General features: G+C 41.5%; 1 protein-coding gene across 2 annotated transcripts; it reads right to left on the reverse strand.

Annotated features, from left to right (window-relative positions):
• Window positions 1-3,671: 3,671 nt before the first annotated feature.
• On the reverse strand, window positions 3,672-16,031 carry cdk15 (cyclin-dependent kinase 15). Of its 2 annotated transcripts, XM_026293436.1 has the most exons (13): window positions 15,801-16,031; window positions 15,183-15,314; window positions 14,847-14,941; window positions 9,779-9,858; window positions 9,609-9,703; window positions 9,123-9,185; window positions 8,512-8,635; window positions 8,026-8,146; window positions 7,837-7,930; window positions 7,688-7,751; window positions 7,105-7,153; window positions 6,729-6,871; window positions 3,672-3,784 (listed from the first exon to the last, which is right to left on the reverse strand). In XM_026293436.1, the coding sequence occupies exons 1-13, from the start codon at window positions 15,996-15,998 to the stop codon at window positions 3,672-3,674; spliced, it is 1,371 nt and encodes a 456-aa protein (XP_026149221.1). In that variant the 5' UTR covers window positions 15,999-16,031. The 2 variants fall into 2 exon arrangements, with proteins under 2 accessions (XP_026149221.1, XP_026149213.1); XM_026293428.1 differs by lacking the exons at window positions 3,672-3,784; window positions 7,105-7,153 and having other exon boundaries at window positions 6,752-6,871; window positions 15,801-16,004.
• Between the last annotated feature and the right edge of the window lie 2,127 nt (window positions 16,032-18,158).

The raw sequence follows: 18,158 nt of genomic DNA on the forward strand, positions 1-18,158 counted from the left end.
AATAAAGTTTCTATCTATGAAAAACCTGAAGAGATTATTGTATTCGACAGACTTATTCCAACAACTTTAAGCTTGTTTACAGAGAGTTTGACCTTATCAAAGTGTAGCTAGATCCTGAGAGTAAGTGGTGAATAATGTAAATATCTTTGACTCTGCATGTTTTGAGATTTGAATTATATGAAGACAGTAAATATAGGCTAAGAGAAAATATGTTTGATACAATAATGCACAATATATTGCTTGTTTTGACTGTTGAGTGTTTTCTTGCAATACATATTTATATTTGGGAGTTACCAACGATCTTCTCTTAGCCTCAGATAATGGACTTGTTTCTATACTTGTCCTCCTAGACCTTAGTGCTGCATTCGACACCATTGACCACAACATGTTATTACAGAGACTGGAGCATGTGACTGGTATCAGAGGAACAGCGTTAAAATGGTTCCAATCCTATTTATCGGACAGATTCCAGTTTGTTCATGTCCATGATGAACCTTCCACACGAACAAAAGTTAGTTATGGAGTTCCACAAGGCTCTGTGCTAGGACCAATTCCGTTCACCCTGTACATGCTTCCTTTAGGATATGTCATTAGGAAGCACTCTATTAATTACCACTGCTATGCAGATGACACTCAGTTATATCTATCTATTAAACCTGTTAACACAAACCAGTTAACCAGACTTCAAGCCTGTCTAACTGACATAAAGGCCTGGATGACCAGTAACTTTTTACTTTTAAACTCAGAGAAAACAGAAGTCATTATATTTGGGCCAAAAAATCTCAGAAATAACTTTTCTAAAATTATAGCCACTCTAGATGGCATAACCCTGGCCTCCAGCACTACTGTAAAAAACCTTGGAGTTATTTTTGACCAGGACATGTCCTTTAACTCACACATAAAACAAATCTCTAGAACTGCATTCTTTCACCTGTGCAACATTTCCAAAATTAGGAACATCCTGTCTCAAAATGATGCAGAAAAACTAGTCCATGCATTTTTTATCTCAAGGCTAGATTACTCTAACTCATTACTATCTGGATGTCACAGTATCGCCATAAAACGCCCCCAGTTAATCCAGAATGCCACAGCCAGAGTCCTGACAGGAACTAGCAAGAGAGATCATATTTCTCCTATATTGGCTTCTCTTCATTGGCTCCCTGTAAAATATAGAATAGAATTTAAAATCCTTCTTCTCACATACAAATCCCTTCATAATCAAGCTCCTTCATACCTTAAAGACCTCATAGTACCATATTATCCCAATAGACCACTTCGCTCTCAGAGTGCAGGTCTACTTGTGGTTCCCAGAGTTTCCAAAAGCAGACTGGGAGGCAGAGCCTTTAGTTATCAAGCTCCTCTCCTGTGGAACCAGCTCCCAGCCTGGGTTCAGGAGGCAGACACTCTCTGTACTTTTAAAGCTAGACTTAAAACCTTCCTCTTTGATAAAGCGTATAGTTAGGGCTGGCTTCAGGCAACCCTGAACCATCCCTTAGTTATGCTGCTATAGGCCTAGACTGCCCGAGGACCTTCGGTGCACCGAGCTTCCTTTCCTCCCACCTCATGTATATTCCACCATTGAATGTCACAAACCTTGTGCTCTCTCTCTCCCCTAGTTTGTGCTCTCTCCCTCTCTCTCTGTTCTCTCTCTGTACCTTCTGCAGGTGTCCCTGGTCCTGGAGCTGTATATCGCTGATGTGCAGTTACTGGTCCCACCAACCTGCAGTGTCTATTTGTTGTTTATTGTTGCTGTTCTTTTCTCTCTCCTCTATCCACTCACCCCAACCGGTCGAGGCAGATGGCCGCCCAAACTGAGCCCGGTTCTGCTGGAGGTTTTTTCTTCCGTTAAAGGGAGTTTTTCCTCTCCACTGTCACCAAGTGCTTGCTCATAAGGGAATTGTTAGGTTTTTAGTTTTTAGTTTTGTTTTTGTAAAGTGCCTTGAGATGATTTGTATTGTGATTTGGCGCTATACAAATAAAATTGAATTGAATTGAATATATTTTTTATTTATATATTTGCCTATTGAGGGTTGAGGAGGGTTGCTGTAATTATGGCTATGTCATGCATTTTAGCCTACTTCCATTACCTCTCTTTTTCTTGCAGTATCCTCTCCACAAGTCCAAAGGTTTAGCTTCATCTGGCGATGTCTTTTAATTTTTGTATTCTAATAGCCTACTTGATGAACCAGTCCACAGTCTTTAGTTAAACCCTCTTCTTTAGGTTTTGCTTTTAGAAAGGTTCAATTTTGCAGCTTAGAGCCCACCTCCTTGCCCATTAGGAGAATCTTATTTAAGTCAGTTCATAAAGCAATGAATCCGGAGGTTGTTGATATTATTACCTTCATGTAAAGAGATGTACCAGCGATCAGTTAATACAGATGATTATCTTGATGCAGTACAATGTCTTTACGGCACCCAAATAAAGTTCCATCCATCCATCTTCTTCTTTTTCTCTGGGGCTGGGTTGCAGGAGCAGTAGCCTAAGCAGGGATGCCCAGACTTCCTCCAGCTCCAGTGCTGCTGCCGATGTACTGATCCGTCTGTCTGGATGCCCAGACTTCCTTTTCCCTGGACACTTCCTCCAGCTCTTCCGTGGGGACACCGAGGCATTCTCAGGCCAGCCAAAAGACATAGTCCCTCCAGCATGTCCTGGGTCTTCCCTGGGGCCTCTTGCCGGTGGGACATGCTGGAATGCCTCCCCAGGGAGGTGCCCGAGCCACCTCAGCTGGCTCTCTTGATGAGCTCCTCACCCTATCTATAAGGGAGCAACTGGTCACCCTGTGAAGGAAGCTCATTGTATTGTATCCAAGATCTTGTTCTTTCAGTCATCACCCAAAGCTCATGACCATAGATGAGAATAGGAATGTAGATTAACTGATAAATCGAGAGCTTCGCCTTTCGGCTCAGCTTCATCACAACGGACTGGTACATCGACCACATTGCTACTGCCGATGCACTGATCCGTCTGTCAATCTCACATTCTGTCCATCCCTCACTCGTGAACAAGATCCCAAAGGTACTTAAACTCCTCTATCTGAGGCAGGATCTCTCCCCTGACCTGGAGATGGTAAGCCACCTTTTTTGGATTGAGAACCATGGCCCCGGACCTGGAGGTGCTGATTCTCATCCTAGCTGCTTCAGACTCGGTTGCAAACCGCCCCAGTGCACGCTTTATTATTTAGGCTAATAAAGTAGTTTTAAAAAATAACTTATTCTTTAAACTTGTTTTTTACTAATAATGAGATTCATTTGAGCATTATTCATCAGTTTTCTGTCTTCAAACAAATATCAAAGAACAACTTTTCATGTATGTCACAGATCAACCATCCACGTCATTAACTTTCTGTCAATTAAGATAATTGATTTTTAATTGATAATTGATAATTATCCAGTTAATATTTATTTACTAATATTTATACATGAACATGGTCAAAAGAACACACCAGGACCAGTATTTGGTTATTAAGGTGTCTTTGTTTTAATTTGACATTACCAGTAAATTAGTTTAACTTTCACATGTATTTCCGTCTTTGCTAACATTTACCATAAAAGTATAATTTTCCATGATGACTACGGGATTTAATTTTGATCAGTCTTCAATATTCTGCAAACACATGCTAACAGAAAGGAGGAAAATAACCCTTCTGCTCATCTCATTAGGATGAAGGTTATTACCAGTATTTAGCAGCAAGTTGCAGAGACGGTCTGATCTTCTTTGCAGAGTTGAATATGTCTCTCACCTCTGGTTCCAGATAAACACCTGGAACTTTGAATATTGACACCGCTGTAACACACAGAAGCAAAAGTTCATTTTGTGTAGTTAGCCAGGTAGCATGTGTGTGAATATCTTAGCATATGTATGATCATATTAGCATGTTAGCGTTTGTAACTTAGTATCACCATATCATGTATCATACAATACTGTATAGGGGTGTGTTAGCATGCAATTCAGTTCAACTTTCAATTATTTTTATGTCAATTAGGTGAGAACCTCAACTTTTTTCTGTGAAAAACACCAAGCTACCCTGTTTTAATGGTTATTGGCTTGTGGCACTGCCATCAGAAATGTGCTTTGTGTCGTCACAAAAATATGAGAACTGACAGAATACAATTTACAGGATGGTAAGTTTAATAAGCAAACGACAAATACGAGCAGTACATCTGGACAGGTTGATTTGATCGACTAAGACTGCAGGTTTTCTGAGGGTTTTATAATCACTGAGCAATTGAGTTACAAAACATGTAAATCGTGTTTATACAGCTGAATGGTCAATGTAATTGGCAACAGCTGTGTCTTCCTGCTTCCTGAAATCCTCTACTGAATACACATCAGTGGTCTTTGTTGAGTTCACACAGAGAGGCTGTCTGTGCTGGAACAAAGGTGGCATCTTATATCGTATGAAAATTCCCCCCCCCATTTTGAAACACTCATAAAAGGATTTTCTGTTTATCACTATCCAACTCAATAGATCCTCTCCATTTTGTCTCTGAAGAAGTCCTATCATCCAGTTTGTCCTCTCTGATAATATAACTGCCTGGTAGGCTGTAGCCTCACTACGTGAAACTCTTGACACTGTGGCCACCCTGAAAAAGAAGTTAGTGAATCAGAGGAATCAGAGGAGATTAGAGGAGATTAGCTCCATGGTGGAGATTAGCTCCATGGTAACATATATGTATATGTTAGACCACTATATATATACATATAGACCACTATATATATACATAAATTTAAAAAAAAATTCCCGTCTCACCCCTATGGGTGGGGTGTGTCTTCCTCAATCTCGGGTCCTCTACCAGAGGCCTGGGAGTTTGAGGGTTCTTCGCAGTATCTTAGCTGTTCCTAGCACTGCGCTCTTCTGGACTAAGATCTCTGATGTTGTTCCTGGGATCTGTTGGAGCCACTCTCCCAGTTTGGGGGTCACAGCCCCAAGGGTGCCGATTACCATGGGGACCACTGTTGCCTTCACCTTCCACATCCTTTCTAGCTCTTCTTTAAGCCCTTGGTATTTCTCCAGCTTCTCGTGTTCCTTCTTTCTGATGTTGCTGTCACTTGAGATCGCTACATCTACCACTACGGCTTTCTTCTGTTGTTTGTCCACCACTACTATGTCCGGTTGGTTAGCCATCACCTGTTTGTCGGTCTGTATCTCGAAGTCCCACAGGATCTTAGCTCGGTCATTCTCCCTCACCTTTGGAGGCGTGTCCCATTTTGACCTTGGGACCTCCAGCCCATACTCGGCACAGATGTTCCTGTAGACTATGCCGGCCACTTGGTTATGGCGTTCCATGTACGCTCTGCCTGCTAGCATCTTACAACCTGCTGTTATGTGCTGGATTGTCTCAGGGGCATCTTTGCACAGCCTGCACCTGGGGTCCTGCCTGGTGTGGTAGACCCCGGCCTCTATCGATCTTGTGCTCAGGGCCTGTTCTTGTGCTGCTACGATCAGTGCCTCTGTGCTGTCTTTCAGTCCAGCTTTTTCCAGCCACCGGTAGGACTTTTCGATATCAGCCATTGCTTGTATCTGTCGGTGGTACATGCCGTGCAGGGGTTTGTCCTGCCATGATGGTTCTTGCTCTTCTTCCTCTGCATTGGGCTTCTGTTGCCTGAGACATTCACTAAGTATTCCATCGCTTGAGGCCATCTTCCTGATGTACTCATGGATCTTGGTTGTTTCATCTTGGATGGTGGCTCTGACGCTCACCAGTCCCCGGCCTCCTTCCTTCCTCTTAGCGTACAGTCTCAGGATGCTGGATTTGGGGTGAAGTCCTCCATGCATTGTGAAGAGCTTCCTTGTCTTGACATCAGTGGCTTCGATGTCCTCTTTTGGCCAGCTTATTATGCCAGCGGGGTATCTGATGACCGGCAGGGCGTAGGTGTTGATGGCTTGGATCTTGTTCTTCCCATTTAGCTGACTTCTTAGGACTTGCCTTACTCTCTGTAGGTATTTGGCTGTGGCTGCTTTCCTTGCGGCTTCTTCCTGGTTCCCATTTGCCTGTGGGATTCCAAGGTACTTGTAGCTACCCTCAACATCCACTATGCTGCCTTCTGGGAGTTCAACTCCTTCAGTCCTGACAACCTTCCCTCTCTTTGTTATCATTCGACCATTGGAGCTGTATATTGCTGATGTGCAGTTACTGGCACCACAAACCTGCAGTGGGATCTATTTGTTGTTTATTGTTGCTGTTCTTTTGTCTCTCCTCTATTCCTCAGGTGGCTGAGTCCAGTTCTGCTTGAGGTTTTTGCTTGCTCATAAGGGATTTATTGGGCTTTGTTGAGTTTCTATGCATTGCAAATGCATTGAGATGACTGATTTGTGATTTGGCACTATACAAATAAACTGAATTGCATTGAATTAAGAGTGGCATCAGTATGAAGTGACTCTGTGATGATGCAACACTGTCAACAAGATATGTGACTTGTGTGGCAGTAAAGTTAAGTTGGCTGCCCTCTTCTGTGCTGGCATTAGTGAAATAAATAATAATAGGCATGTAATTATTGATCATTTCCTATGTTTTGGCCCAAATCTGTAAATTCTGACATTATTGAATGCTATTTTAAATGTTATGGTCAGACAAAACTGTTTTGGGGGCTATACAATTAAATAACAGTTTTAATTGCCATAGGTCAGAACCGGAACATGGCTGTGTTACCTCTGTTAGCCAGAGGTTTTTATCCAGTCGCAAGTAGAATGAGGCTGCCATGTTTTAGCATACATCTCGATCCTTACTGTCTCTTATGTGCATGATGGTTGGAGGAAGTGTGCTGAAGTACGGGTGCTGCAGAGACTCTTGAGCTGAGATCCGGTGAGTGGGGATAACCTTCAGCATCCTCTGGACCAGGTCCTCAGTCTTACAGGGCAGCTGATTCAACCTGAAGCAGATCAAGACAAGTTCTTTTTAGCAGTAGTTAGCATACTGGATATGGTGCTTGTTTGTAAGTATGTCTGGCATATTAGCTTCTAACATGTGCAAACCTGTTAGTATGCATATGGTTAGTGAGTTACCATTCTCATAGCTGTGCTGGTATCTATTTTATTTGGCATATCAACACACATGCTAGCATAGTTTGTACTAAGCAGAATCTGTCCTATCATTTTAGCATACCTTTTCCAAACGGTCCTAAACTGTTTTGGCTCTGAGTGAACAAACCACTCTACAGAGAAAACCAACAATTAATAAGTGTTATTTAATGCAGTAAAATAACTTTACATTGCACTTATAGGGCAACCTGTGAACAGGAACTATAGTTGGTTGCTGAATTAGCTGTGGGCTACAACTTCAGTCTTGTGTTGTTTCATTTAGTCAAAGTGTCTGATTAAAAATAACTAAATGAGCTGTGATCAACTCTTGTTGTATAGGCAACTAGCCATGGATTACTTTAAAAACATGATTCTGGATGGAAATCTGAAATAATGTGTCATGGTCAAGTACTTCTAGTCACTAGTGATATGTGACTAAAACAGTGAATGAAATAATTACCTAGATCTAAACAAATAAACAGAAAAGAAATATTCATATATTTTATTTAAAAAGTAATAAAAAATATTGTGTAAAATGTGTTTTGAAAAAAATATTAAATATTAAATAGCTTCTAACTTGTCCTCCAAATATTAAACATTAAAGTAATTACGAATAAATGAATAAACATAACTACTGCAAATTCAGGCAATGGGCAGAGTTAACTCACCTGCTTTATAATTAGGCAGCAGACTTAATCCAGGCCAGCTGTCCTCAGAAGGAATGCCCATGACCTGCAGACATATACAGCCATCATTATAATTATTTCTTAATATTATTAATAGTAGTTGTAGTATTTATTGATCATTATTTCCTCACCATCCAGATCTTCTGTAGTTGTTCATACACATCAGATACTCCTGGAAATGCAGGCATCCCTTGGAGCATTTCGATGAAGATACACCCCGCCCCCCTGCTTCAAACACAAACTTTATTCAGATTTACTGAAGTGACCACCTGTCCAGAAAATTGACTGCTTTTGAATGATGTTTTTTTAACAGCACTGACCACATGTCCAGAGCAGTAGAGTAATCTGTGGATCCCAGCAGCACATCAGGCGGCCGGTACCACAAAGTTACTACCTCTGAGGAGAAGGTCTGACTGGGGATGGACTTGGACCGAGCCAGACCTGAACTCAGAACCAGAACAAAAGAACAAGAATCCAGAACCAGCACTACAAAATAATTCAAATTTGTGATGTTTCTCTAAATAGGCATGAGCTCAGAGGTCTGAAGAGTTTTAACTGTCTCTCAGCAAAAATCTGCTACAGAAAAATTATTGTTCTTAAAATGTCTTAAAATCCTAAAATGATCATGATCTTAAAATCATACCTTAAATACGAACTATTAAAAGCCAATTTAGTGTAACCCTGCATTGTTATCCATCATCACTGTGTGAGGTTTTGTGTCTATTTGTGTGTGTGTGTGTGTGTGTTGTTTTTTTTTAATTCTGGTGGTTTTGAGTCTCTCTGTTGTAGGTCTTCTCATTCCTCACCAAAGTCAGCCAGTTTGAGTTCACCCAGGGAGCTGATGAGTAGGTTCTGAGGCTTCAGGTCTCTGTGGAGGATCTTCCGACTGTGGATATAGCAGAGACCTCTCAGCAGCTGGAACATGAAGATCTACAACCACACCGCAGAGAGGCAGAGCTCAACTAAAGTCACATTTACACATGCGTTGCACTATGTTTACGTTAGCTGTAGTTACTTTACAGATTAATATTTATAAATATTATGCTTGAAGTACTACAGTAAATACAAGTACAGCAGAGATGATAAACCAATTAATTAATAAAGTTATTTATTAGCTCTTATTTTCTAATTATTTTTCATGAAAAATCCTTACATTTTTTACTTGACAGTAACAATTTGCTGATTTTGTGTGTAAAATTATTTTATTTTTTTAAATAATGCTGAGTTTTGCACTGTTTGTTAGTTTGGGCTCTGTACATTTTCCTCTGTATATAAAATACTCATACATAATGGATACATAAGAAACATTTTATTTTTTTGTTATGGAGTATTTTCACAGTACGACAGTAGTACTTTTATTACAGTAAACTATCTGAGTACTTCATGATATTTAGGGTTCAGATGAGTCCTGATGTACCCGGATATTGTGTGATTGGAGACCTCCAGGGTGCTGTGTCATGTACTGGGCCAGATCTGTCTGCTGCAGCAACAACAACAAAAGAAGAAGAAGCTGTGAAAAACTGAATATGAATTATTATGTGATTTTTTTTTTACTCATCTGCACCTGTCATTTAGAAACACTTGTTTTATACAAATGTTCCTTTTTTTCACATTTTCTAAAGTAGACCTGTGTCTAACAGTTTGTATTTGTACATTAATACTGGACAATTAAATAGCCCTCCCTAAAACTGTTGCCTCTCACCGCCTCATTCCAAAGCATACACTATGTGAAGATGGACAATACATCATGACTAAATCCCCAAGTAAAAGTGAAATAAGAAATAGTGAATATTCATATATTCACTATTTCTTATTTCACTTTTATATTGCTTTTGTGATGCATTAAAGTGCCATTGTACTTCACTGCATTACTAATATTACAATTCTTTAAAGTGTTTCTCACCACGTATTCAAACACAAAGTTCAGTGACTCTTTAGTGTGGATGATGTCATGGAGGAGGACAATGTTGGCGTGTTTCAGATGTTTGAGGAGAGATGCTGCAAACACACATACACATATATTAATGCACCTACTATGTTATTGTGTCTTCAATGTGAGAAAGTAAAAACCACCTTCTCTGATAGCAGTGAATGGGACACCCTCCTCCATCTTCATATGAATCACCTTAAGAGCCACAAGCTGTCCGCTTATCCTTCACAGAGGAAACAAGAAGAGACATTGCCAGTAAACCGCAAGCATTTCAGTAAAACTAATTTCTTTACTTAGAAACTACTCCAATTTTATCTTCTGAAAACCAGCTGATGAACATATGCACAAAAATCTATTGAGAAACTCAATGAGCATTTACACCGGCAGCATTTACAGTTGCAAATTATTGTAGAATTTTAACTTTTGGTGCTCGCTCATTAGAAATTGAGACATTATCTTATTTTATAATATTTAAAGAACTTTATCAGCCTGTGCTTGGGTGGGTTTCCTCCAGGTACTCTGGTTTCCTCCCACAGTCCAAAAACATGTATGTCAGGTTGACTGGTTATTCTAAATCGTCCATAGGAGTGAGTGTGAGCATATGTGGTTATTTGTCTATATGGACTGGTGACCTGTCCAGGGTGTACTTCTGTCTTTCACCCAAAGAGAGCTGGGATAGGCTCCAACAGATCCCCTTGACCCTAAAATAGGAATAAGCGGATATAGGTAATGGATGGATGAATGCAAGATAAACTTTATTCCCAAAGGGAAATTCAGGTAGTCTTTTAGTTAATTATAGTAAATTAGTAAGTCAAAAGTGAGAGTAGTCAGTACAGTGTACAGTGTGTACAAGACTGGAGCCAAATCCCCTGTGGAGTCCCTGGGCTGGGCTATTAAAACTGTACCAGAATTGCAGTTTCCCAGCCTGACATACTGTGGCCTTTCTGTTAGGTAATCTGTGATCCAGGAAACAAAGGAGAGGTCCCTTTAAGCTTTTTTCTGAGGATGATTGGTTGACTGGTACTGAATGCACCTGAAAAATCACACAACACAATCCTCACATAACCTCCAGGTTCTTCCAAATGAAACAAAACACAGTGAAGCGTGTACAAGACAGTATGATGTTCTCTGTACGCAAGCAGTGGGGGGCATCTTGTGTATTTAACCTCAAGTCTATATAGACGGAGAAACATCTTCTTCAGGACCTTCATGATGTGAGATGTAAGAACCCTTGGCCTGCAGTCATTTAGCTGATCTCGACCCGGACACAAGATGTTTTCCACAGACCCTCCTCAACTGAAGACTCCTGCCTGTATGAATAAAGTGCTTTGTCTGCAATGGGTCCAATTAAACTTTAATTCATACCTCTCATGACAGCTGTGAAATTAATTTTGTGTTTAAAATTAAAGCAAGTGTCATGAGGTGGCAGTATTGCCCTCTCAGGCCCTTGTGTTTGTCTTTCCCTCTTCCTCGTGTGTGTTCTCTTTCTCATTTGTTTGTTTTCTAATTAGCAGGTGCAGTGAGGAGACTGGGCACAATTACTCACCTCGACCAAAGGACTCCAGCTCTTCGTTGAATCTTCGCTGGTTTTCCTCATGCGATAGTGAAGTACAGTTTCTGTCTCTGAACCAGCGCATGCTTGTGGATTACTACTTACCTGTACTTTTTGCAACAGGTCTCCTGCAACTGTGTCTTTGGCCAAGTGGCTGCCTCGGACGGTGTGGTCCACTTCAGTTTATTCCTGCAAGAAGTTCCCTGGTGGAACCAGTGATTTGGGTGCATTTGGGTCCTGAACAAATTGGCCACAATGGACCCAGCAGATTTGCCCCTGGAGAGGACAGTGTGCAACGTCTCGCTCCAAGAGGCACTGACCCGGCAGGGAGCCCTGCTAGGCAAGCATGAACATATGCTGAGAGGTTTGGTTCGAACCTGCCATAAGCTAACCTCACAGTTAAGCCATCTCACGTTCATGCGGAGTTCATGCGGACGCTAACTCCCCAGTTGCCTAACACGTCAGCACCTGCGAATGAGCCTCCCATGCCTCAGCTACAGATGCCAGCTTTGCAGCCACACCCTTCCTCGCTGGAGTTTTTGGACTTTCCCGTCGCTGATCCGGACCCCTACCATGGGGACCCTAAGGGATGCCAGGGATTCATTCTCCAGTGCACTGATGTCTTCGAGATGCACCCTCATCATTACGCATCAGACGATTTATTGTGGACTACTTCGTGGTAGGGCTTTTGCCTGGGCTGAGGCCAAGTTCTCCTTTATCCTCATTAACTATTGAATAGTTTTTAAAACTCTTTAAAGAGGTTTTTGACCATTCAGACCATGCCAGGGAATGCAGCTAAACATCTTCTCTCACCAAGCCGGATGTACTCTCCTGCCAATTCACATAACTGGAGCCTGAGTCTGAACTGGAGCCCATCCTTCCCTTCAGCTGCATGGTAGCCATCGCCCACTGGGAGATCAAGGAGTGATTTAGACAAGCCCAGGGTATTGAGCCCGATCCAGGTACTTGCCCCAGTAATCATTTGTTAGTACCTAGTTCTCTCCATAACCAGATCCTGAAGTGGGTGCACCCAGACGGGTTTGCATGGGGATTGCCCGCACCATGGACCTAGTCAAGTGATGGTTCTGGTGGCCATCTATGGACAAGGATGTCACAGACTTCTTTACAGCTTGCTCAGTCTGTGCCCAGGGGAAGTCGTTGCATTGGCCGGCGGTAAGACAACTTCTGCCTCTTGCAACACCATCTCGATCCTGTTCCCACGTAGCCCTGGACTTTATTGCAGAGCTTCCTCTATCCCAAGGTAACAACACTATTCTAACAATTGTGGATTGGTTTTCTAAGGCAGCCCATTTTATCCCTCTCCCTAAGCTCCCCACTGCTCTAGACACTGTGGGCCTACTGACCCAACATGTGTTCCGGCTCCATGGCATTCTGCAGGACATTGCTTAGGACCAGGAGACCCAATTCACCTCCCAAGTGTTGAGGTCGTTCTGCCGGTCCCTCTGTGCCACTGTCAGCCTGTCATTGGGGTTCCACCCACAGAGTAATGGCCAGACTGAGCGAGTTAACCAGGACCTTGAGGCGGGCCTCGGGTGTGTCACGGCATCCTGCCCTTCCTCCTGGAGTCTAGAAGTTGAGTCATGGCAACTGGACTTCTAGTTTTTAGGTTTTACTTGCCATGTTAATTGCCACGATGTAGGGCAGCTGAGCCAGCTACGAAACTCCATCATCCCAATGCATTATCTTCTAGCTCAGCTTTGAGAAAGTCAAAGTAAAGAAACAGCTCTCAGCTGGACCTGCCAACATTGACCACAGCCATTGCAGGAGCCCCAGCACCTCCTCGACAAACTCCCATGGTTTTTGTCTGGTATGTGGCAGCCCAGGTTCACTTCTCAGCTCTGAAGAAATATGAGGAGCATCCAGAGTTGTATGCTTTCTTTATTTAAGCATGTCTTCTTTATTATGAACTTAATCTAGCAATATTCTTGATGGAGAAGCTACCATCCTCCTTTCTGGCAATGGCTGGGTTCTTTTTTGTACAAAAGAAAGATGGTGATCTGAAGCCCTGATTGATTAGCAGGGGCTGAATGCCACCACTGAACTGCTACTCACTCCCATTGCTCTCAGCTTAGTTAGCTCTTTCATTACGCTTATCATCTTGTCCACATCTGAGACATGGATGAGTGAAAAACAGCCTTTAATAAACAGAAGACGTTACAAGTATTTGGTTATGCTCTTTAGCCAACATACCTGCCATTTTACTTAGTCTCATAATGATGTTTTGGGCAATGCTGGGGAATAGAGTCTATGCTTACCTGGATGATATCTTAATCTACTCCTGCTCCTTGGCAGAACATGCTCCATTGGTGAGGACAGTCCTTCATCACCTGTTGCAGAATGAGCTTTCTGTAAAACTTGAGAAAAACAAATTCCATGTCACTACTGTCTCCTTCCTGGGCTTTATGATTTCCCAGGGAAGGGTTCAGATGAACCCACTGAAGCTGGCTTTGAAAGAGTGGTGGCACTGGATGGAGGGTGCTGAACAGCCATTCTGGACTATCCATCACAATTTGTTGTACCTGCAATCTGCATGTGGCTGAATGATGGCCTGGTGATCCAGTTTGACCAGTTCAGGTTCTCCCTTTCCTACTGCCTGGGTTCCAAGAACATCAAACCCAATGGCCTCTCCCCGCAATTACAAGTAGAAGAGGAGTCACAGGACATGGAGACAACCCTAGAGGTTGGCAGCATTTTGTGGACTGGGAATTGTATGGTCCAGAGAAACGGTTGTTGGTCTTAGCTAAGGAGTTCTTGAATCACAGAATTATCAGGATTTTTGGTGCGGCCAACCTAGAGGGTCTTCTGGAGCTCGGGGGAAGGAATGGGGTGTAGTGTCACAGAGGCAGTGGAAGGTGCCATCAATCCACCCAAGAGCAAGGAAGCAGGACATTGCATGTCATGTGATACCAAAGAAATACATATTCTCAGCCTAAGCAGCATTCACTAGCCATATTATTCCACAGGCCATTTTTCATTGCAATCATTTTTTGTATATATTCTGACTGTTCATAGTTTCTTAGACTCTTGATTGTTTTCTGAATTACCTCTGTGGTTGTATTGTTTGGCTTTGGATTCTTTCTGACTTTTCTGAAAGTTTCCCTGGATTATAGACTTGGTTTGTTTGCCCATTTCCCTGCTCAGTCCTCAGACCTCTTATCCCTTCTGCCCAGCTACATCTAAAAGAAACCATTTTAGATATGCTAGCATGGCTGAATGGGAGGGCCATCTGAAGATTCAAAATGCACAAATATCATATTTATCCTTAGAAGCCTGCCTGTCCTGCAGTATTACTTCCTGTGTCTCACACACTGTGGTTACTGTGATTGTTTATGGATTTACTTTAGATCCCAGCTCATCTGTATACTAGATTTGTATGTACTATGACTAAATTATAAGTCGTAACATACTAATCAAGCATGTTTTATATAATATTTTGCTAATTCCACAGTTAATTTACTTCAGCCTAGCTGTTAGCTTAGCTAATAACATTCGTTTCTCTAGCGATACTTTAAATAAAATTAAGATTTTTGTAACATTGGAGGTGAGAGTCACTGAACTGGAAACATGGCTCCCATGTCTCCAATATTGAGACCAAACTGAAGCCCTTGGTTGAAAGCAGATCATGTTGTGGTTCATACCTGCTGACACCTTTATACACGGAGGAGTACGCTCCTTCAGCCAATTTCTCGAGACTCACATAAGACTGCGCTGCTCCAAACTGTAAACCTGGTTTCTAAACATAGTACACACATTAAAAACATAAATATAATTATTTATAATAATAATGTCAACACAACAATGTCATGTACCAGTATTATCTGACATTAGATAACATCTCACAATTTTATCATGTCATATTTGAGCTGTCAGTCACAGTGTATCTCAAGTCATATGTTACATGCCATGTTCTGTCATATCGTGCATATCTAATTATGTCATGTGTAAGATGTCACATTATATATAGTATGTCAGACCCAGGTGAAATGGTCTTTATTGCCCTTCTCTCCCAGTGGGTCGCTGTTGCTGCGTCCTCTCTGAACACGAAGTTGTCTGACCTGCAGAGTTTGGAACCACTGAATCTGAGACCCAGATTGGTCTGGATCCAGCTGGAAAAAAAGAACAGGAAGTGGACACCTAAGATCTCTGAAACACTTCAAATCATGAATACCACTTTAAATATGTATGAGGAAAACAATGTACATCTTCACTTTACACTAATATCTAATTTGAACAAAGATACACTGTTAAAAAAAGAAATCATAATCAGACATATGAATAAGCTATTTATTTATTTAAATACACTATATCTATTTATTTATGCTAAAATATTGCATTTGTTTTCAAATCTGTCATTTAAACATAAAAAAAATGTCTATACATTTTAAACATAGGGATATATTGTAAAACAATTGTCAGGCACTATATTGCACTATAAATAAAAAGCCATCAATAAACTGAACTTTTTAACCAGGCCAAGTATTCACTGTAAGACATTTAAATCACATATTTTAAAAGGCTGAAATGAAAACTTTCCAGCAAACATTGCTATATCACAGCGATAGCTGTCATGTTATTTGAGTTTTATGAGATACCTTATCAGGAGGGAGCAAAGTTAAACTTTTTCTGAAGCTGGACTCCTCTTCAATCTCCACCACCTCATGCTTGTCTTGTTCCTCCTCATCACCTTCTTCCCTCCTTCCTTTCTCCTCCACATCCACTGTATCCTCACCACCACAACACCTTCTTACCCACCAACCAGCCTCCCTAACCCATTGGGACAAGCTCTCCATCTTTTCTTCTCCTCTCTGTAGTCCACTCCTCTTCCTCTTCTATTTGTGTCTCATATGACTATGGCTCACATGGTTGAAGACAGGGTCCCATGACTGTCTTTACATCATCCACCCACACAACCCCACACACATTCCTCCAGTTTAAAACAAGTGTTCATTCAAATCAATGTGTTTTCTTCCTGCAGTTGTCCCTACCTCTGATATTTATTTCAATTCAATTCAAGTTATTTGTATAGTGCAAAATCCCAATAAAAGTGGAATTATCTTGTTATGATTATAAGAATAAAGTTAAGAATTTTCAAAAACAAAAAAATGAGATTTTTAGCAAATAAAGATGAATATTTTAACAGTATCAGTGGCGGATTTATACATTATTCATTGCACATATTTTTTAGAACAAACTCTACAAACTGTGCAAAAACAAGTACAAACATGAAAATATGAAAATGAAGGCTCACGTCACTGTAGCTGGGCATCAGTGGCTGTAGTAAGCCACTTGAAAAACACAACAAACAGAGTGATCTTCATCTCATACCATATTCTCTGTCAGTCCAAGACTAAGATATGCGTCGTCATATTTTCTTGTATTGGATTTTGGTGGCGAATCATCATTCACATTAGCTGTCATTGTATTCTTAGTTCCGGAAACATCGCATGTTTTTCTTTTCGCCCCAGTGAGATACTTGTTCATTGTTCAAACCTATGTTACAGCCCAGCCTGTGATGTCCTTCAGGTGGCTCAATACCAGTGTTCAAAGATTTCATGACCACAGACATCAGGGCGACAGGCCTATAGTAATTTAATCCTGTGATGGAAGACTTCTTAGGGACAAGAATGACTGCGGCACATTTGAAGCTGGAAGGCACTTCACATAGCTCCAGAGATCGGTTGAAGATCCTGGTGAAGATGGGCACCAGCTCATCAGCACAGACTCTCAGGCAGGATGGGGACACACCACCTGGGCTTGGAGCCTTCCTGATCTTTTGTCTCTGAAAGAGCTGTTGAACAACCTCTTTGCAGATCTTTAGTCTAAGGCAGGGGTGGCTAACTCTGCCCTACCGACTGCTGATTACTTAGATCAGGTGTGTTCAGACAATCAGAACCTGGAAGGGCATGGATTTTGGGAAAACAAGCAGGGCAGTGGCTTTTGAGGACAAGAGTTAGCCACCCATGGTCTCAGGTTTTCTTTAGTGGGGAGGGATGGTCTCCTGTAGTTGGCAATGTGCAGCAGTCCTCTCCAAACTCACAAATGTCACTTTTTCATTATACAGTTTTAGCACTACTTGGCTTTGCTCGACTTAGCACTACGTGGCTTTACTTGCACAAAATTGGCTCACTTGGAACCTCAGCTGTTGAAATACTAAAAAAGACTCTCAGAGAGTCGTAAAGCAGCACAGGAAACAGAGCGATAAGCGTCCTTTAAATCTGTGTAACAGTGCTCCAGTGTGTTTATGTCCCTGGTGGGACGTTAATATGCTGTCTGTATCTGCTTAAAGTGTGTGTCCTGTGTCACCTGGTTTTATCCCAGGTAGCTTTGTGTTCATCTTATTTTATCAGAATAATATTAGGACCTGACTGCGGCCAGGTTGAGGGGGGTTGGAATCCTCTCAATAATGCTAACCTTCCTCTGGCATATAATAATGACCAACTGCATGATAGATTAACTACGTTATTAACTCAAGTAATAACTTACTATGTTGAAAGGGCGGATTGGACAAAAATTTCAGTGCCAAGAAGAAGAAGAGGGTGTGTTGAATTACTTCAATAGATTGTAGGAAATATTTAACACCCAGAGTGGGATCCCAGTGCTTGATAGTGCAGAACAAAACTTCAATGGGCTGTATGCACAGCTGCTAAAGAATGCATTCCTGAATGGCCTTAAGCCTGAAATTTCTGTGTTCATCCGAAAACATTTGCCATTGCCTGGCAAACATGTGCTTTAACTGATACTAAAAATGATGTAATTCATGCGGCCACTGTTCCCCAACAAAAATCTAAACTACAAAAGAAAAGCACAAAAACAACTTAAGTGTTTTATGCTGATTATGATGAAAAACCTGTTTCTGAGTACTATTTTCAGAGTAGCAGACCCTGGATTGGGTTCCGAGGATGGGGACGAGGATGTGGTCATGGTGGAGGGGGACCTGGCAGACAGAAACA

The sequence above is a fragment of the Mastacembelus armatus genome, chromosome 18, assembly GCF_900324485.2.
Source record: "Mastacembelus armatus chromosome 18, fMasArm1.2, whole genome shotgun sequence".
Taxonomy (NCBI): domain Eukaryota; kingdom Metazoa; phylum Chordata; class Actinopteri; order Synbranchiformes; family Mastacembelidae; genus Mastacembelus; species Mastacembelus armatus.

Coding starts and splice junctions, on each gene's coding strand:
- cdk15 (XM_026293436.1), bottom strand. CDS start 15,998: ATGGAGAGCTTGTCCCAATGGGTTAGGGAGGCTGGTTGGTGGGTAAGA. Junction 14,942..15,182: donor ATAAAGACCATTTCACCTGG/GTCTGACATACT, acceptor TACTATGTTTAG/AAACCAGGTTTACAGTTTGG. Junction 9,186..9,608: donor ACTTTGTGTTTGAATACGTG/GTGAGAAACACT, acceptor TTGTTGCTGCAG/CAGACAGATCTGGCCCAGTA.